Source organism: Phaethon lepturus, unplaced genomic scaffold (genome assembly GCF_000687285.1).
Source record: "Phaethon lepturus isolate BGI_N335 unplaced genomic scaffold, ASM68728v1 scaffold1199, whole genome shotgun sequence".
Taxonomy (NCBI): Eukaryota; Metazoa; Chordata; class Aves; order Phaethontiformes; family Phaethontidae; genus Phaethon; species Phaethon lepturus.
Window position 1 is genome coordinate 50,742 of NW_010563972.1, and position 22,525 is coordinate 73,266.

The following is a 22,525-nucleotide window of genomic DNA, read 5'->3' on the forward strand; positions in this document are numbered from 1 at the left end:
GCAAAACCAGGAAAAGTGACGACACACACTAGTTGCATTAGATTGCTTTGCTTCAGTGTTAAGAGTTGATTTTTCATTTGCAGTGCAACCAGCGTGGGGAGTCTGAAGACTGTTAGAAGGATCGACTTTGTTACTGAGGAGGAGAGCGACATCACTCCCACTACTGTTTCACTGGGAACAAAAATAAGGTACTGCTTAACTACTTTAAGTAACTGAGGTTAAAATCTCACAGCTGGAACAGTGTAATGACAAGTTAGACTGAGTGAAAAATCAAAATACAAGGATTACTGACAGGCTTTTAGTGATTTGATTAAGAAAGGGTTGTTCAAAGTGCAACAAGGAGCTGAAAGAAAAATTTAATATGGAGGAGTTAAAGGGATTTGATTTGCATTTGAAATGGTAGGCTTTGTTTAATTTAGCAATACCGAGCTAATGTTCTCTTGATTGCGTTTGACTCTCTCCATCTCTGGAGTAACCGGTGTTGGGATGCCAGTCCCTAAGCCCTCTTTGTATAACACCTGTGAGGTACAAGAAAATTCCCACAAAAAAAAGCACTCAACACAGGCAAAATCATTAAATCTGACTATTTTGTGAGTTACGTTTAGTGTTAGGATCACTGTTTAATTAATTTCACACTTGTTCTAGAGGCAAATATTAAGGAAGGGGCTGATGGTTGATTACTCTGTAAATACATAATTACAGATACTAGAAGCTAAAGGGTTAAGATAAAAAAAACCATGGAGGTAAACACTACGTTAATGTCACAGCTTACTTCCAGTTTTGGTTCTTAAAAGAAATGCATGGAAAGTTGTAAATCACCCAAAAAAAGTTAAAGCACAAAAACGTGGCATGTAAATGAGTTAAAAATATTGCCAGGGAAAAAACAGGAGCAGGGTGAGATTCTAAACCATTGAAGAAAAACAGATTATATGTTAGGATGTTATGCAAAAATAAGTTGTTATAATTTTTTTTTTTAAATACCGAGCTAATGTGTTCTTGATTGCGTTTGACTCGCTCTATTTCTGGAGTGACAGGTGTTGGGATACCTGTCCCTAGGTCCTCTTTGTACAACACCTGCAGAACACAAGCACCCAGCAAGGTGAGAAGATCATACTCCTTCCACAACTACAGTACACTTAGATAATTTACTGGCTTTATAGGTAAATATAATCTGGGATTTTAAGCACATATGTGCACAATTTATTTTACTCAGTGTGCATCTTTTTAAGTACAGTCACCAGCTCAGCAAAGTACTTAACGTCTACGTTGAGGTGCTTGAACACATTGAAGTCAACAGAATATTTCATTATAGTAGGACACAAGTTTAAATATTCTGCTGACAGGGCATGAAAGGTAGGTATGTTTTGCTTTTGTAATAGTATTACTTTTCAGGCAGTCAACATTTCTGGAGGGTTTTTTTTTTATGGTATTAACAAACAGCTGAACCTTTTATAGACGTGTTTAATACAAAAATACTTAGTTGTGGGCTCCATTGCATTTTGATCTCTGAGACTATTTGTTTGTAACACCACTTTTTTACTTTGCTTTAGATCTCTAGTAGGAAAAACAATTGAGTTTTAGCTCTTATATTATTAGGTTTAACTTAATCTGTAATTGTTTGTTATAAAAACCCTGCATTTTTCATGGAAGGAGTTGCATAGGAGATGCCTGGGTTGGTTTAAAACCTAACCATGCAGAAATACATTACAAATGCATTTACTGTTCTTTTTGCTACTAGTAAATTACTTGCAACAAAAGAAGATAGCAAAAAAAAATTCACTGCTTGATGTCACTGAAACAATGAAAAAAATACAAAAATAAAGCAATCACAGCAAGGGAAAACAGATTATGTAAAAGGTTAGAAAAAATGAAGAACCATTTGATAAAACAACTCAATTCTGCAAAAGTGAGCTGTAAAACACATTAGTATCATGAACAGCTCAAAAGGGAAACAGTACTTAGATAAAATGAGGAATGAAAAATCATAAGATAGATACTCATTATATGGGTGTCACTGCTCCTCAGCATTATATGGCAAACATTTGAGGCACCAATAAGCAAAGACCATATCCTGCCTCAATTCTGCATGCAGAGATCAAAGTAAAGCAGCAGGGCTCAAAATCAGGAGATCATGTTGTGCTTATTAAAATCTACACTTGATATGGAAAGAGCCAGGTACTGTTTCCAACTTATAATTGTCACTAGGTTTTGTGACTACAAAAAATGTTCCAATTATATTTTTCCACAAAGTTCCACCTAGCTGATCCATTTTTTTTAGACTAATTGTAAGACATCATCTGGGTATTTTTTGTTTCTAGTTCTGTGTTTAGAAAAGGTCACAGAAGTAAAGCAGGGAAGTGGCTGATTGTAATGATTACTGCAAAATTCAGGTATTTAAACTTCCTGCTGCTGGATATAGGGATTTAAGAGATCTATTCTCTTTTCAACAAAAAATACCCACAAACACTACCAAAGGCTGGAGCTTGTGCTCTGTGTGAGTGTATAGGTAAACAGAACATATGGGCCATTACCGAACTGATGTGCTTCTGCGTCTCCTTGACACGCTTCACTTCTGGAAGATCAGGAATTGGAGTTCCTTTTCCAATACTCTCCTTGTACTTAATCTACAAAGGTGCAGACATTAGGAGAAAGTAAAAGGATTTACATTAAAGCACAGCTGACGCATGTATGTGTAACAAGTTACATGAATAAAGAAACACAGGTCCTTTACACTTCACAAACTCATTCAGATCTCAGGTACTAAACGTATTCTGATAGAAGGAAATCATCAAGGAACCTTCTATTAGAGTTATCTAATAGGTAACTCTTCCACACTTCTACAGAGCACTTCAACAATAACTCTGTTTAGGGTAAAAAAGCAGAGTCTTGTTTGAGCCAGAATTTTTCAACTGAAGCTTAAAATGTGGGTATCTAACCTCTCCCAGGAGCTTCATTTCAGAAAGAAGAAATGCCCTGATTTATAACAACTGAACCATGTCGAGTTTTCTTGCACTGAGTTCCAAAAAATTGTTATATTAAAAATTTAAAACAATTTCTGAAAAATTTTGCCTAGTGGCATTGAAATAGGCACCTAGATGCATACATGGATGCGCAAAGAGCATTATCCTGATCTCGTGGAGACTGAAAATTTAAAAGATCTCATTGGTTTCAGCATGAGCAGAGAGCTGCTGTTAAAGTATTCCCATCATCTTTACAAGCAATCTGTTAGAAGGTAACTTTCGCTGTTGATGTGCTGTCACTGTGAATGGCACTTCACTAAAAGGGTTTTCTAAAAACAGGTGTAAATACTTTTGAACCTGATACCATTTGGTCTTTCTACCAATGAAAGAAGAATTTTGAATTTGTAAGAATCTATCATATTCAACAAAGGTGGGAGTCATGATACAAGATTTTAACAATTACAGTGCTATTTGCATTTCTACTTTCACGTAACAAAAAAAAAGAATAGCATTCACAAGAATATATCTAGCATACTATGCATAAAACAACAGCTGAAATGTTAGTAACTTTTACAGTAAAATGATGTCAGCATTCAAAAAAGCATTAAAAATATTTACAGATTTCAAAAGAAAAGTAATACAAACAATTATTCCAAGCTTAGAGTGTTACAATTTTTAATATAATATAAAAGCTTTACAAGACATGCTTTGTAAGTCTTTTGACACTGTTTGCCCTGGCATCTTCACAGACAAGTTAATAAAGCGTGGGTTAGGTAAGTACACGGTGAACAGCCGAGCGGCGGGGCCCAGAGCATTTTGATCGGGGGCACAAGGGCCGGGTGGAGGCAAGTCAGCAGTGGTGTACCGCAGGGGCCAGTTCTGGGACCAGTGCTCTTTAACAGCCTCATTAGTGACCTGGATGCTGGGACAGAGCGCACCCTCAGCATGTTCGCAGATGACACAAAACTAGGAGGATCGTCTGATACACCCAAGGGTTGTGCTGCCACCCAGAGGGACTTGGACAGGCTGGAGAAATGGGCTGAGAGGTATCTCAGGAAGGTCAACAGGGGGAAAAGCAAAGTCCTGCAACTGGGGAGGAATAACCCCAGACTGCGGTACATGCTGGGGGCTACCTGTCTGGGAAGCAGCTTTGCAGAGAGGGACCTTGGGGACCTGGTGGCCAACAAGCCGACCATGAGCCAGCAATGCACCCTCATGGCAAAGGCCAACAGCGTCCGACAGCTGCATTAAGAGCACTGCCAGCAGGTCAAGGGAGGTGATCTTTCCCCTCTACTCAGCAATGGTGAGGCCACATGTGGAGTTCTGTGTCCAGTTCTGGACTCAGCAGTACAAGAAAGACACAGACTTACTGGAACAAGCCCAGTGCAGGGCCACAAAGATAAGTAAGAGACAGGAGCATCTTTGATATGAGAAGAGGCTTAGAGAGCTGGGACTCTTCAGCCTGGAGAAGAGTAGGCTTAGGGGGAACTTATCAATATGTGTAAATACCCAGTGAGAAGGAACAAAGAAGAGGGAGCCTCTCTTCTCAGTAGTGCTCACTGACAGGACAAGAGGTAATGGGGACAAATTAAAAACCAGAAAATTCAATCTGAACACTAGAAAACACTTTTTTACTGTGAGGATGGTCAGACACTGGAAAACATTGCCCAGAGGGGTTGTGGAGTCTTCAACATTCAAAACATTCAAAACTTGACTGGATGTGGTCCTAGGCAACCTGCTCTACCTCATTCTGCTTGAGCAATGTGGTTGGAGTACATGACCTCAAGAGGTCCCTCCCAACCTAAATGATTCCTTGACTCTGTGCTAAATAAACTGTGTTTGGGATGAGATTAAAATGATGGCAAGAGCTTTCAAGGTTTAGAAATTGACTGTAAGCAATAAATTGAATCATTACAAAGATTACTGTTTAAGTAATAAGAGTAAGCAAAGCCTTTTAGTGGATGGATTATCGCCAAACCACTGTTAGCAATATTTGAAGAAATAAGAGGGGGAAAAATGTATTATTTCAAGTTGAATTAGCATTGGTAAAGTATTAAATATCTATTCTTTCGTACCGAGCTGATTGCATCCTGTGTTCGTTTAACTCTCTGCATCTCTGGTGTCTTTTCGATAGTAGTTCCAGTTCCAATATCTTCTTTATATAAAATCTTAGTATTTAGAATGAAGACAACAAAGTTAAGCATACAAAACACAACATTATTTCTTCTAGCGAGTGAATACAGACTCGTGAAAGTGCTTTGTACCCAGCAGTGCAGGCTGAAAGGCAAGTCAGAGGATTCTCTCCAGTCACTGCCTTACTGCCTACCTGCAGTCTGTCCTACTAGGAGTGCCATTTGTGCAAAAAAGGGACTGATCGTTCATATTTGTAGTAATGCATTTTAAGTAGAATACCAAAACATTTGTAGGCTAATTTTAGGATTGAAGACTAGTATTTGTTCTAATTTGTTCCTTTCATTCTAATTTGTTTTATTATGTTTTACACAAATGTCTTCCACTTAGTTACTTACTAAGCTAATGGTGCTAGTGGCAAAACGATACAGCAGACTTTAGGCACTTCACGGTAACACATGAAATGTGAAACAAGTCAGGCAGGCAGTTCACTTTACACTGAAAGAAGACAGCTGCAATGCAACAAGAATACTCTACTTACATGGTAACAGGACAAAAGAGAGGTGGATTACTAGCAATACCAATTTAAGAACTGGATTGATTAACCATATCACAGCTATGTATATGTGAAAGAGCGCAATCAGGGCACTCCACAAAAAACAGCAGATAAAAAGGGGTAGCAAAACCCAGCTAAATCTACTTAGAATGAAATTAGTTTTGTTTCAAAAAGTTCTTATACACATTTAAGCAGATCAAGAACATAAATACCTGTAAGATAAGAGCCAAAAATAGTTATTTTATTAAATCTATGAAACTGTATTTTTTTGAATGAAAACTGAAAACAGAAAATAACTGTACCGAGCTGAAATTCTTCTGGTTTTCTTTCACACGCAGCATTTCTGGTGTGTCTTGTACAACTGTAACTTTTCCTTTACTGTTCTGTAGGTCCCACTGATACTGAAGCTGTTGAAAAAGTTAAAGTAAAATGTCAGATGTTGACCCTATGGTGTCAAAATTTACTCACAGAGTTTTCTTTGAAAATGAGAAAAAAAAAATTTTCAAGTACACCTTATAAGGAGGTCATTTTAACGCCACCATTAGTGATATAAAGATGGACCACGGTTACAAGTATTCTCATTTAAATTAGCAATAGGAGACCCTTATACTAGATTCATTGAAAAAACTTGAAAAGTGCCAGATTGTATCTAAAGCAATTAAGTTTCAAAAATGAAAGTTAAAGATTTCAAGTCAGATGACCATACTGTCTTGCAGGTAGTCTCACTGACAACAACAGACAATTTCTGTAAGTATAATTGCCTATTACTTGCAAAGGACTTGTCAAAGCACTGCAGCAGAAAGTTTTTTTCTAGAAAATTACAGAATCATTTTGGTTCCCTGTGTAATGCAGACGTGGGCTGCTGCATACATAGCAGACCCTCTAGCTGAAGGTCCCTGAGAATATAAAGGCAGCCTAGCTGGGATTAGCGTGTGGTATCGGGACCTTCTTACATGAAAAAAGCTGAACATTTTTTATTATTTAACACTAACAATGTTTATTATTTATATACATACTGTGCTAAAGTTCTTTTGATTCTCACGGACTCTCTGCAGTTCTGGTGTGTCTGCTACAGGCACATAGTACGGCATGGTCCTTTCTGCATCTTCCTTATACTTTTTCTGATGGAAAATTCAAAATATATTCCATTAATACAAAAGCATTAATAAACAATCTTACTTATTGTTGCATAATGCCCATCTTCATGGAAATGTGAGTACTTCTGTGTCTAATATAAATTCAGATTACGCCTCTATGTAATATTTATTTTAAACATTAGGTTATTAAGGAGTAGGAAAAGTAAGTTGAATCTACTTAAAACAAAATTAGCTTTGGTATTGCAAAAGCAATAGAATTTATTGTTTCATTTTATACAGCATTAAAATAAATTAATTTCAATATTGAAATGGAATTTCCGAGTAAGGGATGCCACATTACAGCTCTAGAGAAATTTGTTTTTCTGGTGTATCCATCCCCTGAATGTTGTGACAGGTAGTTAGTTAGGTGCTACAAATGAGTATCCACTCGAGGTTCCCACATGAACAATGATTAAATTGCTTCACTCAACATACCTGGCTCGAAAGGTTCTTGACCTGCTGGGCATGAATAATCTCTGGAGTATCGACAACACTGGTGTAGTTGGCTTTCTCCATTTCTGCCAATTGTTTGTATTTGATCTGTTGGGGAAAGCTCACATTTAGGCATCTTAATCATATCTTGACAACAATTTTCATTTAGTTTAATCAGAAAAAACTGTTAATAAATTTTCCTCTAAAGAAAACTTCAGATGCGATATACAAGATATTCACACAGACCTGGCTGGCAATGTCAGTGGCATTCTTTGCTCTCACAAAATCTGGTGTCTCCAAAGCCAGTTCTGTCAGACCTTTTCCTCTGATTTCTAATTCCAAGGCTTTTTTGTACTCTTTCTGTATATGAAGACAGCAAATAGATACTTTGTCAATGTGAGTGCAGTACCTTTAGCAATTTCAGATAGTTTCATGACCACACCACAAAACAGGAATACTACTAATATAAACTCACAATTAAACACACAAATGATGTCATTGAAGTGTGTACTTTATGACTTAAAGCTTGAGAACAAACAGTCCTACTCCAGCAGTAAATGGAGCACATTACAGGCCAGCTGTATTAGGGTCACTCGTCTCACACCAGTAATCTCAACATGTAAGTTCATTTAGGTGATCGGTGCAAAACAATAACTTGTACAGAAGAGAAGCAACAGAGAGCGAGCAGTGTATGAAATGCATGTGGTAGTGAAGGGTGGCCGTGGACATTTCATCCTGAGCATGTCCAAAAAATGCTAGGTGTCAGGATCCTCTCTGACATTTTGGGCCCTTTGGAATGAATACCCTCCCTAAAAACATAGTGCTGCAGCAGCCACTCTTCCTGAAGAGATCTTCCACTAAGGTCCAAAAGGTTTATTTCGTATAGATTGGTATAATTCATATCTCTCAATGCCAATTCTGCTGAACTTAGCTGAATAGGTCTGTAATATTCCGGTAGTAAAATATAGGCTCTTTGAATAACTCAAAAACTGCACAACTAAGTACAAAATGCTGTTGTCAGCAAGGACGCTTATCTTAAGAACATTTTGTTAAGAAGCAAAATCGTAAGTAACACTAAAAAGTTACTTTTTTCAGCTTTCAGCCTGATGATGTTAAGGCTCTTAAAATATGAGCTAATCTTATCCTATGAAAACAATCACTACGAAATATTTATTATACTAGCCCACCACATAAATGAAGTAGCTGTTAGGATTGCATCCTGAGTGTCTGCTGGCCACCTTTCTCCACCAAAGTGGGGAAGACTGCCTCAGCCATCAGTCCTGCAGCTGCCAACTGGACATCAGTGCTGGGCAGGAGGAACTGCTCATGAGCATGGCTGGTGTTTCTGACTCACCCACCAAGCATAAAGCATTCAAAGAGATCTCTTTGCTGCACAGCACACCTCCCAAAGCAGAAGTATGCTAGTCTGGTTCCTTCATTGTAGTCCCTTCCTCATCTCTTTGCTTCTTGTTTCCTCAGCCCTAGTCCTTAGTTCCTAATCCTTGGTAACTGCTCCTGAACTAAGATGCCAGGTTTACAAAACTGACACCTCTGGTTCTTATGCTTAGCCCTCCTGCATCACAATGCTGGTTTAGTCTATCCTTTGACTGATCTGACTATTCATCACAGCACTTCTTTCCCACCTGTATTCCTGACAGTAACTGCAAAGCCAGAAAAGAACTCACTTAAAAATTCAGGCTCACAGTTTTATCCTTCGTCACCCATACACATTCTTTTTTTCTCTCTACTCAAGAGTTTCTAGGGAATGACAAAGTTCATACTAGTATTATCAGTTGGGGGCTGTTACCTCCATCTAGGTATTTTCCAAGTAGCTTTTGACATACCTCGTTCAGGATTTGAGTTGCATTCTTCGCTCTTAACATGTCTGGAGTCTCCTCTAAAGCTGTTAGTCCTTTACCTTTGACACCTTCCTCCAGATCCTTCCTGTACTCTTTCTGCAGAAGAAAGAAAATGAAAACTGCAAAGCCAGACTAAAGAGAGTTCTACACTCTACAACTTCGTTGTAAAAATTAAAAGAAAAAAATTCTAAAAGCTTCAAAAGAAAAAAAGAATTTTTTAAAACAACAACAAAAAATTGTATAGGTTTATGTAAGAATTACTGCAACAGAATATACTAATTATTGTTCAAGATAAATTGCAAAGGCAATATACACCCCAATACGGCACAGTTAAGCTGATGAATGTCAGAAAGGGACACAGTAACTATGAACACAGTTAACTAACAATGAAATAAATGTCCACGACAAATCAGATCACAACACAAAATATACGTAAACATGCTTAATGAGAATGGTTAGGAAAAAGAAAGGGTGAAGAAATGCTGCTGAGAATACTTAGTGGAATTATTTAACTTGACAGAGGAAACAAGCACAGAATAACTGCTACCTCGCTTGCTATTTTGGTCGCGTATTTGACATGTAATAAGGATGGTGTAATCTCCAAGCCAGTAAGGTTTCTGCCCTTAATGGACTCTTCAAAGTCCTTCTTATATTCTTTCTAATGAGAGTAAGAAGAAAAAAAGCAAAATAGCAAATATTTATTACATTATTTTTGATTACATGAAAAACTACTGGGAGGATTCAGCAGTGGTTTGGTATTAATATCTCGATGACAATCTGCTACAGTCAATGCTGTGGGCACATAAAGCAATAAATCCTGTTTCTACTAAAGCCCATGAAACAGCTCATTACTTTCAATGGAAATATAACCTGATCCTGCCTTTTAAAAATTTTTTTCTATTATTTGTATATGCAGAGAAAACATTCAATGGAATCACTCAAACATAATGACTAATGGCCTTATACAATTGTTTTTCAGCATGTATAAGCCTTCATCTGTGACAGAACAAGACTATATTTCAAAGAAACAGAAGAGAACTGCTTGAGGAAATAGAATGACAGTTCAGTGACGAACACTATGACAGTAGAGACAAACAGGAAATAAATGGGTTTCTCAAAAATAGAGTTCTGAGGTGAAAAGAATAACCAGGGTACTTTCTGTAGACTGTGACAACCGACACATACTATACTCGTGTTGCAAAAGTTTAAGAGAAATGCATTTCATATTACATTTCTTCTAAAGACTCAAAAACTTGCTTAAGCTTTATTTACTGATAGCTTTTTGATGAAAAATTACAGATAATATACATTTCATCATGACACGGGGAAGCTTCATGATTTTTAAATGTAGTATTTCATCACCAGTATAATGAAATGTGATATAGCTATAATTTTTCAGTCTGTCAGCACGCACAAGATGCAAGTATAATTGCCTGTCTAAATCACTGTGGAAGTTTAACTATAAAAAAAAAATTATAAAGTTTTTTAGTCTATCAGTATCGATTTTAACTGTACCTCACTCTGCATGAGCTGAGATTCCTTTGCAGTAAGGTATGTTGGAGTTTCAAAGTCCAACATAGGTTTTCCTTTTTCCTTCTCATACTTTTCTCTGTATTTCACCTGAGAAGAAAAGAAAAAAAAAAATTATCCTCCTAAACAATCAAAGAACCAACTCATCGACTAGTATATACCTACTTTGGTCAACAGATCTGTGGTAAAAAATTAATGTCTAATACTGTTTACCTTCCTGAAATCCATATTATTGACGATAAAATGCAAAATCAAAGGTCAGGCTTGCAGCAAAATGTGTGTGGCCTAAAATTCTACTAATTTTATTTCCTGTTGCAGATAATAAGCAGTGTCAGCTCAGTTTTCAAGAAGGTACTAATCACAAGGAGGAAGACAGGTAGTTGTAAAAATCTAACCTGAAGGCACTCAGATTGCTCATGAGCCTGGCTGAGTTCAGCCAGTTACATGTTAGTGGGTTGCTGGAGTGTTAGTGGCAGGGCTTGAAAAGAAGCAGTTTAGCAACTTGCTAACTACTTCTGTGCATGAGTGTCCAGGAAGGAAAATGTCCACAAAGATGAAGATATTCTTGCTTCAAGTTATGGCATCCAGCCTTTAGGGCATCAATTTTAAGACTGCTGCATGAGGTAATGCTATGTCTTTGGCTGAGACAGATCCTGATCTCAAACTGGAGCAACGAGCAGTGGCTTAAACTTTGCTATGTAAGCTTTGTGCTTCTCCATGCCATGCAGCAGAACAATAACTATGGCCCTTTGTGTCCCTGCAGTAATTTCTCTCTTGTTTTACAGTCAATAAATACCTGGAATAGAATCTGGAATAGAGAAGATTAGAGACCAAATCAGAGTATGAATTCCTCTGGAATGATTCACCATTTGCTGTATTCCAGAGGGAAAAAATGTCAGACACATTTAATAGCAGCAGTAGGTATTGTTTTTGTTAAAGCAATTTTGGATGCAGAAAAAGAAAGGCAGAACTCTTCTTTGCATCACTTCAGGCTAGAATGGATAAAGCAGTTGAAAATAGACTGTCAGCAAGAACCCTACTTTCAAGTTCCAGTTTCTGTGATTAGCAGGTCCTTTGTTCTATAGACGAAATAAACCCTGGTAAATCATAGAATCATAGATTCTTTGGGTTGAAATGGACCTTTAAAGGTCATCTATGTACTATACTGTGTAAAAAGATCCATATACAACAGGCATAAGTAACTCAGATCTCTAGAATGAAGAGATCATTCAGATATTTTATGTGCTCTAAACTTGCAAATATGCAAATATTTCTCATTGACTTGTTTACTCAGGTGACCAGTGTTTATAAAGCAGATAGGCACAGAGACTGTTATATACTGGAGAATTTGCTAAGATGACTTCAGTGAAGGAAACTGGTACTCAGTGAGTGGGGTTAATGAGAAACACATGACCAACTTACGTGGCTCTGCAGTTCTGATGCCTCCCTTAGATGAACCTGTTCAAGATTATCTGGCACCACATGGTAGTGACCCTTACTCTTCTCATATTGCTTCTTGTACTGGTACTGAAGGGAAGGTGTCAAAAATCATCTCAATAACAAAAAAATGCCTCAGCAAATTTACTTCTTAGGTCCAATCAAAGCAACACTTCAATGGTACATCAAAGAGAAATTAGATATACAAGAAGCAAAACAAAACCAAGAAGTTTAACTCCCAGTATTAGATATCACTTCTAAAGATGTGGGTGAACAGTTATCTTTTTTTGAACACTTTGATTGCAACAGAGATTTTTACAAAACCAGGATTGAAAAAAGAAAAAAAAAAAAAAAAGAAAACACAGTGTATACATGAAAAGGCTGTACCAGGCAATAATGATTTTCGTCTTTTCTGAGTAAAATTATAGAGTATTTTGTTAGGCATAGTTCTGTACATCTGCAACAGGGGAATGTTAAACATAAACATGAAATGAAAAAACCAGACAAAATTAAAAGTTTTAAATATAGGAAGCAGTAAAGAAAAAAAGTTAAAAAATAAGAAAATGGTATTTGTTAGTGTAATGCAATCAGTTAAAATGTAATAAAGACTCAATCCACTAAAAATTATTAGAGGATTAAAAATATTAGCAGTTCTAGAGCTAATAAAGATTTCACTTCCCAGAGGGCAAATGCGACAAAGTTGCTAGTTAACTAGGAAATAATCATTAGAAAGTAGAGGAAGAGATCACTACCAGGTGATGTCCCATGAACAGCAACAGCGGGAGTAATTGTTACAGAAAAGGTAGCAGAGATCAGTTCAGAATGGAATCAATAGTAATGGAAAAATCAACTGGAGCTGGGATTAGTGAATGAGCTTACAGCGCTGGCGAGCTGGCTTGTACTCAGGACGTGGTTCATGATGAGAGATTCAGACATGTCTGTGACAGGCTTATGAAGTTTCTTTAAATCTGCCTTGTATTTCACCTGCACGTAAGAAAGGACAAACAACATCAGGAAAGGAGACTTTTAATAAAACCTGTGAAATGGAATGTATTAATAACATAACAAATTCTTTGTTAAAGAAATTTGAAACTTTTAATTTCCCTAAGGAAAAAGCATAAGTAAACATACCTCACTAGCCATGTTGTGAGCATCTTTCATGGTCTTGTAGATTTTAGCTTCCTTTAAATCATACTTTGGCTTTTTACCCATCTCTTTGGAAAAATTCTCCTTGTATTTCACCTAAATTAAAAAACAACCAGGTATTACAACTGTTCACTTGTTTGGCTGCAGAAGGCAAAGAGACCCTACTTCAACGCTGATGGTAAGCAGAAGAACAAAAATGTAGTAACTTGAAGGCATCCACTGGAATAAAGGCTATTTTAAAGATGACCTGACATGGAAAGAAAATGTACATCTGTATTTATAAAATACCCCTTGCGATTTTTCATTTAGTGCACAGGTTACAGCTCGTTATTGTAAAAATAACAGACATAGTCAAGAGGATTATGTTGACAAAATATAGCTAAATTCTGACTCTGGGAGATGAAGAATTTTTCACTTGATGGGAACTGTGCATAGATAAAAGATACTCTATTTCACAAAGGGACAAAAACTGACACAAGAATAAAGAGTATTTAAAAGAACTTTTTACATAATTCTTGGAGAAATATGAGCTTTAAAAACTACCTCAAGATATACAAACACTGAAAATGGCAATGTATCAACTACTTTTATATATACTGTCATACTCATATTGTGTTCTGTATAAACCAGAGATGAAGAAGGATGCTAACGATCACAAACAAAATAGTGATGCAATTAACTACTAGGAACTGGAGGACATGAGAGGCTTAGTGACACTTCCAAACCACATTAGCATCAGCAAGGTAAACCATAGCAATGTAAACTGTAATAATCCAGCAGACCCAGGCTCAAGGCACAGAAATGTTGGTAGGAATGAGAGTTTTGCTAATGACTAAATGGGGGCAAGTCCTTCATCCATCATGACTGATCTCATCCCACTGCTGCAGGTGCAGCTAAAGGCTAATTCCTCACTATTGCTTGTAAATGTTAAAAGGAGTTAGGTTCCGTTAGGAGTATCTTGGTTTTACTACTTTTTTGCTTTCAGAGATGCATAAAATTGGTTCAGAAGAGTTACTGAAGAGTGCAAGGAAAACTCAAAGTATTAAAGATTAAGTTCTGGCTTATGTAAATGGATCCCATAGTTAGTATGTATGCTCATCACCGTGAGAGTAAACATCAGTAGAAAAATTCTGAGGATTTGTCATGTCCTCCCTGCAGCAGTATTCTGCCTGGTCTGGAAACAAGTGAGGCAACATTTCTTTCTTTTTATCAATCCACATTTCCTTGGAGATATTTTATACTAAATAAGCTAGCAATCCCCCATCCCTGGTCTAAAGAACAAGAACTGAAAAACCATCATCAGTCTTTCTGAAAGAATTTGATCTGGTTCAGGACCAAGATAATACTTATAAAAAGCATGCAGAAAATATAGGACTGTGGCTGATGAGAAAAAAGGATTAATGGTTCTTCAGAAGAAAACCTGATCTCTCAAAGAATATTTATGTGAAAACTGAAACGAAAGAAATAAAATACTGAAGAACTGATAACTAAGTTGAGGAACAGCTGACTCATGCTAGAGGTTTTTTTATGACAATTAGAGAAATGAAAAAAGATAATTTTATATTAGTAAAAAAAGATGACTGAATGCAGAATTAAATCACATTCCACAATCATATTTTACACTTTGAATTCATTGTCATATTCTTGCCCATACAGCACCATATGGTTCATGCTGGATACCATTGTTGTTTTTTTGCTTTGCAAAATATGGCAACACTCAGGTAAAACACACAGTGAAAACAGGCAAATCCACAAATTATAAAGTTGCTGTAAGAAAACAAAGAATATTAACATTTTTGGCATAAATGAATTGGTTTTGACCTCATAAAAATTAAAAACAAGAAGAAGTATGCTAGAATCTGTTAAGTTTTGCAAGCTGTGCAACATATGATCAAGATCAGACTACCATGCCAGAGAGTTCACTTTTTTTAAGCCCAGAAGAAATGTTACTGGAAGATCTATGCAAAATTCAAAGCAAGCATGCCAGACAGACAGATGAAATCCAACAAAAAAAAAGGCAAGTGGATAAACAAACTGGACATAATGCTTTATAAAGGAGATGTTTATAAGAAGAAATGTCTAAGAAAAAAAAGTTACAGATTATGCCAATTATTCCTTGTCCCTTACTGCCTCTGCAATAGTTAATTTTATCTCAGACCTGAAAGAATCTCATCAAAGCATGTTTATAAGATGAAGAGAAAAACTGGCTAGCGTTGGAGCAAAAGCATGGATAAGGAGGACCTCATTATTACTGATGGGAATAAAGGCAATTCCTTCTTTTTCTTGTAGTTCAATTGTTCAGTTTAAGAATTCTTGGTTCGACTGAAAAGATTCTTGGTTTTCCTGACAGACACAGTGGCTGACATTCAAACATGCAACAGTTACGTGCAGCAGTCATGGCTAGACATGGAAAAACCATAATCCCCCTTTTTTTTCATTTGGAAATACATACTGCTATGCAGCTATCATTTTTCTATTTTCCAAAGGTTTTGAGATGGTAAGAGATGTAAGAAACTACGTGCCCTAAACTCACTAAAGGGTACACTTCTCAGAAGTTCTGGAGCTGATTCAGTCGTACGCTATGCTTCCATTATGCCGTTCCAGAACAATGTAAACAGCATAGTTTAAATGAAGTTTAAATAGAAGTTTGAAATTTGAATGGTTAAAATGAAGTTCTAGCGTGAATGTTATGCATATGGTATGACTGTTCACTGAAAATTACCAGCACCATTTTTCGGGTTTGTCATACACACATATTTCCATTTTTTGCACAGTTTCAGGAAAACCAGCTCAAGCTTTATGTCTGGTTTTAGGTTTTTTGGGTGAAAAAGGTGAGTTTTCACAATGCATGAGTGCATTGCAAACTTCCATTAAAAACACTGAAAGCTCCAAAACCATTAAAAAGTGCATAACAAGATTTCAAGCTTCATGTGGTGTTTCTGAAACAGACAAATTCCCCAGAGAAAAAAAAGAAAAAAAAGAAGGTCACATTTAATTGAGCAGCCTCACAAGTTTTGCTACATTCAACACCTTTGACACAGAAAGATCCAGTGCAACTGGTGCATCATACACCCTTTAACAGCTTGGAATTGTGAGATAATATGCAGGCAAGAGACAGATACATAAAAATGGCATTCCCAGATGTGTCATTTAAAATTCGCTTACATGACTACTTAGCATATTAGCTTTCTTAAAGGTTCTCATCCATGGGGTATCATAAGATGCAGCTCCATGCCCTCTCATATGTCGTTTGAGGTATTCTGCCTATAATGCGTAGCAAGAAAGCAAGATCAGAAATACAATTACAGGATTAAAGCATGAAGTGGTGAGAAAGAACCAAGTTGAACTGAGGTCCTGGTGGAAAAAATTGTCACAGAAAATAGCAAGCGTGCGATTCAGACCGATTGAAGAACATGACCATCGTATAAAAGTAAGCAAGCTTCTATTAATATATTGACTTCAAAACAGAAGATTCTTTTAAAGGCACAATGTAGAAAGAAAGTGGCTGAAAGAAACTGAATGCCCATCTCATAAAGGATGGATAATAAGAGTTAGGTAAAATGCTGCTTCTTTTAAAGACAATACCCAGAGAAGCTGCAAAAAGAGAACAGAGCTAATACTTCAGGCTTAGTATTTAAAAGATCTTGTTATGGCATCACTTTAAGGAGATTCTATACCTCCACTACTGACATTGAGTAAGTCAGTAGAAAAGTTTATTTAACAAAGAAATGCCTTGCATTGGGATTTAATTTTTACTTTAACATGTTCGCTTTAAAATATTCCCTTATCCCCTAATCTAGAAATAACTTCAGGTACAATATTAGTATTACTCTATAAGTTAATATCACACCTCATTTCTGTCACTGCTTCAGTTTCACCAGTGTTTTATTATTACCTGGCTAGTTAGCTTAGACACCTCCTTTGCCAGTTCAATATCTGGACGCCCGAGCATGGTTACGCCAATGCCAGCTTCTCCACGCTTTTTATATTCAATCTAACAAAGAAAAAAAAAGTATATTTTAGTAGTGATGATATTCTCTTTTAATTATTTTACCGACACTGTTTTTAATAGTAAAATTACAGCTAAACAATTATACAGAAGACTTAAAAAACACTTACATCACTAATTAACTTGGCAGCCTGAGTTGCTTTCTTAATATCTGGTCGATCTGCTATAGGTGTGTAGTGGAGCTTTGACTTGGCATCTTTCTTGTATTCAATCTAATCCGTGAAGACAGACAGAGGAAAGAAAGTTTTTCATGAGGAATATACCCAATAAGGACACAGCAATGTTGCTGGGAACGTGCATGGGTTTTTTTAAAAAATAGTTTCCCAAGGAATGGATTTGGGAATCTGGTTTTGCAAGTTGTCTACAAATGAAGAATTAAGCATGTGCAGCTCTGTCTACATTTGAAGGAACAAAAAAATATATTAGATGTGATTTGCGCTAGATTGGTTTGAATCCTACTATGTGATTCAAGTAGAAAGTGATAGAAATATGATTTTCAATGAAATCTTTTATTTCCATGCAATTTGATATTTGTAAGCATTTGCACCTTTAACTTTCAGATTTACATTTGAACATGGACGTTGGGAGGAAATCCAGAAATATATGAACTTTTTTTGCCAGCTGACTTTGATTGAGTTTGCTTACACAAACTAACTAATTCATGAAAAGACAGGACGAACTTACTGTACTCTGTTTTTTAGCAACTTCCATGGCATGTTTCACTTCGGGAGGCTCCAGCATGACAGAATAATTGGACTTGCCTTTCTCCTTCACAAACTTCTTTTTGTAGTTTGTCTGTTAAGAGCAAAAAGGGCCATGTGTGATTTATTAATTTCACATGGAAATAAATGCTACTGGAACTTGGAAATAAGCTCACTGAAATGGTTAAGAGATAAAATGCAGTCTCCTCAGTCTCAAAATGTATGGTCCCCAGCTTGTTTGCCATAATTTGCACTTTAGATTACAAAAAGCTTACTATCTGGAGATGTGTTTGAACTGTGATGGTTTGTGTTTAAACTGTGTTCTATGAAAAATAAAACCTGAATTAAGGCGCCCGTTAGCACTCCAGCCCGTCACTTTTCTCCAGAGTATTTCAACAGATTCCCAATGAAATGTGTTTAGCTCTTTGTTAAAGTCTCATTCTGGTAGGAATTAATCTTCCCTGACTCCCTGGGCATTTTACAATGAGACTCTAAATGTGTTGCATATATACTAAAACATGCAACTGGCTGATCAATTACAGGCAGCAGGTAATAACCTCACCATAAATTATCACACTAGTTACTTACCTCACTGACATTCTTGGTCACCTCTTTCACATGAGCAGTGTCTCGTGTCTCCGGCAGGGTTGTATAAGACCCATGTGGAAGCTGCTTCTTGCTATGTTCTTTGTATTTGTTCTGAAAGCACAGAATAAAAATACGTAAAAAACCAGCAGCGCAAGCTCCGCCACACACCCATATTAAGAGGATGTACTTAAAATGAACAAATAACTCTACGATGTTTTACCTCAGATACAAGAGAGCTGACATTCTTAGCCAGGAGGATCTGAGGTGTATCTGGAACAACATGGTACGTTCCTCGAGCTTTGTTGTGCTTCTCTTTGTATTTTATCTAGTAGGAAGAAAAAATACCATTTTAAGCAATGTGTATCTTGTCTTGTGGCAATTTAAAAAGAAATTAGTATAGTTCTGCCTGCTTCTTAGTGCAAAAGTTTGAAGAAAATCCCATATTTTTATGTTTTTCCAAAATAAATTCATTCCAGTCTATATATTCCTATAGCTCTCACTTGGAATTCTATTGATATATTAAATATTAATATATTGTTAGTAATTATTAAAGGTACTTTGTGTTATGCCCCAGTTATACCTGCAGCTTTTTTTGTTATTTTCTCCAGATAATATTTTCATTTCAATAACAGGAATACAGACATATACAAAAGGTCTAGGGTATTCAGGCAATGTTAACTTTAAACATTTATTTAATCCATGAACTAAGCCAGTGACATTTACAAAACCAAATTTATTCAGATTTTGCCAATTTGTTAATGAAATAAACCAGTCAAATCAAATAACGAAGTGAGACCGAGAACAAGTTTTCAAAGCTTCATTCTTAATCCAATCATATTTCCAATAAAGTAGTTAATGTAGTGAGTAAAGTTCTAGTCGAACAGAAAAAGTGAGTGTTCAAGCACTTACATCACTCGCCAAGATGGCATTATTTAAGGCCAATACTGTGTTTTTATCATCTGTGACAGAGAGTTTGCATCCCTTTAGGAATTCTCGGTCCAGTTTGTATTCATACTGCAGGGAGAAAAAATAAAAGATAAAGGAAGACAGTTTGAAATCTTCTGCATTTTTTATTATCCTGAACATGAGAGATGTGGGGAAAGGGAGTATTCAGTTTGTTCTGATTTTCTTACATCACTCTGTTGCAGAGATGACTTGGCTGCTTGAACAAAGTCAGGCCTATCAGCAATCCAGTGCCAATGAGCCTTAGCTGCTTCATATTTCTTCTTATAATCCAGCTGTTTATAGTGAAACAACAAGAAAAAAAGAAGTTAATTGGAAGTTGTGTATTTTACACATGACATTCGTACAGATGCAAATTCTCTTTTGGTCTATACCAATTAAAGAGAGAAGTAAGAAAGTACATCTACATCAGACTAGGGCTTTTCACTGAATCATATACAATCCAGTGGGAGTCCATTTAGTCTAGTTTAATCACTGCTAGGTGGAGAAAAGATGTCAGGACTTTGAAGAAGATGAGTGCTTTCAGTTCCTTGCCTATTGAAGTGGATGTTGGGCCACCAATAATAGAAAACACAGGAGAGCTTCCCATGAAGCGCTTACTTTGTCTACAAGAACGTCATCACAGAGAATTTCTGGGATAGTTATGTCTCTGTCAGGAAAACAGAGGGGGACTAGAAGAACAGTATATGTGTGACATACAAGGACTTCAAGTGACCTCAAGGACAACTTGCAACAGTGAGCATTTTAGTGTGAAATAAGTTAAAATATATTCTATTCAAGCAGCATAAGAATTAGAAGCAATGTCCAAGCTCAAAAAATGTCACTGGAACTGAAAATAATTTCTCGTGGTCTCCACTGCCAGTCCCAAACACTATCCATAATAAAATTAAAGTATTAATAAAACTGAACTCACATTGCTGTTTAGCTTGTAAGCATGCCTTGGAGTCTTAATATGAACTGAATCTGCTATGACATTGCAGTGAGATTTGTTCCTCTCATACACTTCTTTGTATTTCAGCTGAAGACAGAAAAACATGAAAAATGTTTACAAAGATAGTATCATCACCAACAAGAAAAGCATCAAAATATGAAAACCATAATATTAAAAATTGCTCCTGTCAAGATAAAGTCTTAATAGAAGAAAAAGAAATTATATCAATGCAACTTGGTATCAAACACCTGCCTGAAAGAAAGGTCCTTTTCAGCAGCAGTTATCTTTAAATAGAAAATGTAGCATGAAGCATGAACTGACCATGAAGCACAGACTAAGATTTAACAAAATCTACACATGAACCGTAATTCTGCCAGTTTCTAGTTTTTTGCACCTAGTAGAGTTGCTTTAAAGAAACTTATCTTCTGATAGGCACATCCATGCTTTCTGAAAATTACTTTATAGAACTTCAAACTCAGCACTCAGTTTGGAACTGAAAAAATGTACTTCAATTCACAGATCGCTTTTGAACATTGTTGTCTCTTAATGATCCTCATTAGTATCTGGATAATATGGTTATTTTTTCCTCCTAGATTTACTCATTATATAGGTAATCTATGTAGCATCTGAATGACTTTCACACTACTTATTCCTACAGTGCTATATTGAGTTACATAAGTGCTAGTATCCTCGTTTTGTTTATGGATATCTAAGGAACAGCAATACAAAGGTCAGAGAGAAAGCCTAGGATGGGAGGAGGAATTAGGACCAGGACTCCCAAATCCTATGACACTATTCTATCCACTTCATTTTCCTTTCTCTTTCTTCTTTTCAGCCTTCCATGGCCCCATAATCAAAACACGTATTTATTTTAGATCAGAATATTTACCTTTAATAGTTACAATATCCACAGAAGAAATTAATAAACCCAGTAATGTATTAATTACCTTATTCAAGGCTCCACAAAAGCCACTAGCCCACAGAGGGAGAAAACCCAGAAACAAACTCCCCAAATTCATGCTTTAATCCAACTCATGACTTTTATTACTACTGAAGGCTGCTCTACCCCAGAAGGGCTACAGAAGAATGTTACATGAAAAAACTTCCAGAATACTTTCATACTCTACTGTGTTTTTGAAAAAGCATTAAATGCATGTAGAGTTTTACACGCAAACAAAACCAATATACTGTAACAAGAAGTTATTTTTTAATGACAGTGTTACATATGAGTTAAAAATATTGCATATCAAATAAAAAAGTTAATTTTGTGTCTTTTTGCTACCACAGACAAGGATGATTGATTTACTTACATCACTTATTCTGTCCTTGACCTTGCGCACATGTAGTAACATAGGTGTATCATGGATTGTAGTATAACCTTTAGGCTTCGCTTTGTTATATTCCAACTTGTAAATAATCTGAAGATAAAAATTATAGATTATACTATTTCTGGACATTACTGGTGTCAATTGAAAAAAATCAAGATGAGAAACATTGTAAAATGGACTACTGAAAATGCCATATTCTTAATTATCACACTTCAAACGTCATAATTCAGAGGAGGGATGCTTGAAAGGGACGACCACACTTACATCACTAATCTGTTTGTTGACTTTTGTAGTCCTCAAGTGTTCTGGAGTATCCACAACCATAGTATACTTATCTTTCTTCTTTTCGTAGTCCTTTTTGTATTCAACCTGGTGATTGGGAAAGAGTTTAACCGCACAAACCAAGACAAAACACCTTCAGGAGATACGTTTATATTCACACATAAAATTGCAAAATCCTTCCACCAAAGCCAATGAAAGCAGAACATGCACAATGAGCTAAACTTTGCAAACCCCCTATTTGCCTAAGAGGCTGACCATCAATTTATGTGATTAATTTTATGTTTATTTCACTGAGTGTAAAAGCTTCACTTCTATCCTAAATCTCCAGAGTAGAGCTAAAAAAGCAATCTTGGCAAATTAGTGATTTTAAAATTCATAACTGGACAATATCGTATTCATCAGAATGGAGAGAAATGTAAAATATCTTACACAACAGAAGACAAAAGCATCCACTGAATATATCACAATGCCAGGCTATTTTAAAGACTTTGGTAGCAGAATTTGTATCTTGATAATTTCTTAAAGATCATCTTTCCC

At 36.3% G+C, this 22,525-nt stretch overlaps 1 protein-coding gene across 1 annotated transcript in view; it reads right to left on the minus strand.

Annotated features, from left to right (window-relative positions):
• Nucleotides 1-22,525, minus strand: part of NEB (nebulin) — a gene marked incomplete at its 5' end in the record, with an annotated part of 63,153 nt that overhangs the window by 11,922 nt on the left and 28,706 nt on the right. The window contains 25 exons of the mRNA XM_010294695.1: nucleotides 426-518; nucleotides 982-1,074; nucleotides 2,532-2,624; nucleotides 5,036-5,128; nucleotides 5,949-6,053; nucleotides 6,663-6,767; nucleotides 7,218-7,322; nucleotides 7,461-7,574; nucleotides 9,059-9,169; nucleotides 9,621-9,731; nucleotides 10,589-10,693; nucleotides 12,026-12,130; nucleotides 12,920-13,024; nucleotides 13,172-13,282; nucleotides 16,352-16,450; nucleotides 17,082-17,180; nucleotides 17,306-17,407; nucleotides 17,880-17,990; nucleotides 18,485-18,595; nucleotides 18,705-18,809; nucleotides 19,394-19,498; nucleotides 19,618-19,722; nucleotides 20,361-20,465; nucleotides 21,689-21,796; nucleotides 21,971-22,075. Coding sequence (XP_010292997.1) covers nucleotides 426-518; nucleotides 982-1,074; nucleotides 2,532-2,624; nucleotides 5,036-5,128; nucleotides 5,949-6,053; nucleotides 6,663-6,767; nucleotides 7,218-7,322; nucleotides 7,461-7,574; nucleotides 9,059-9,169; nucleotides 9,621-9,731; nucleotides 10,589-10,693; nucleotides 12,026-12,130; nucleotides 12,920-13,024; nucleotides 13,172-13,282; nucleotides 16,352-16,450; nucleotides 17,082-17,180; nucleotides 17,306-17,407; nucleotides 17,880-17,990; nucleotides 18,485-18,595; nucleotides 18,705-18,809; nucleotides 19,394-19,498; nucleotides 19,618-19,722; nucleotides 20,361-20,465; nucleotides 21,689-21,796; nucleotides 21,971-22,075 — 2,604 coding nt within the window. The remainder of the gene's footprint in view (nucleotides 1-425; nucleotides 519-981; nucleotides 1,075-2,531; nucleotides 2,625-5,035; nucleotides 5,129-5,948; nucleotides 6,054-6,662; nucleotides 6,768-7,217; nucleotides 7,323-7,460; nucleotides 7,575-9,058; nucleotides 9,170-9,620; nucleotides 9,732-10,588; nucleotides 10,694-12,025; nucleotides 12,131-12,919; nucleotides 13,025-13,171; nucleotides 13,283-16,351; nucleotides 16,451-17,081; nucleotides 17,181-17,305; nucleotides 17,408-17,879; nucleotides 17,991-18,484; nucleotides 18,596-18,704; nucleotides 18,810-19,393; nucleotides 19,499-19,617; nucleotides 19,723-20,360; nucleotides 20,466-21,688; nucleotides 21,797-21,970; nucleotides 22,076-22,525) is intronic.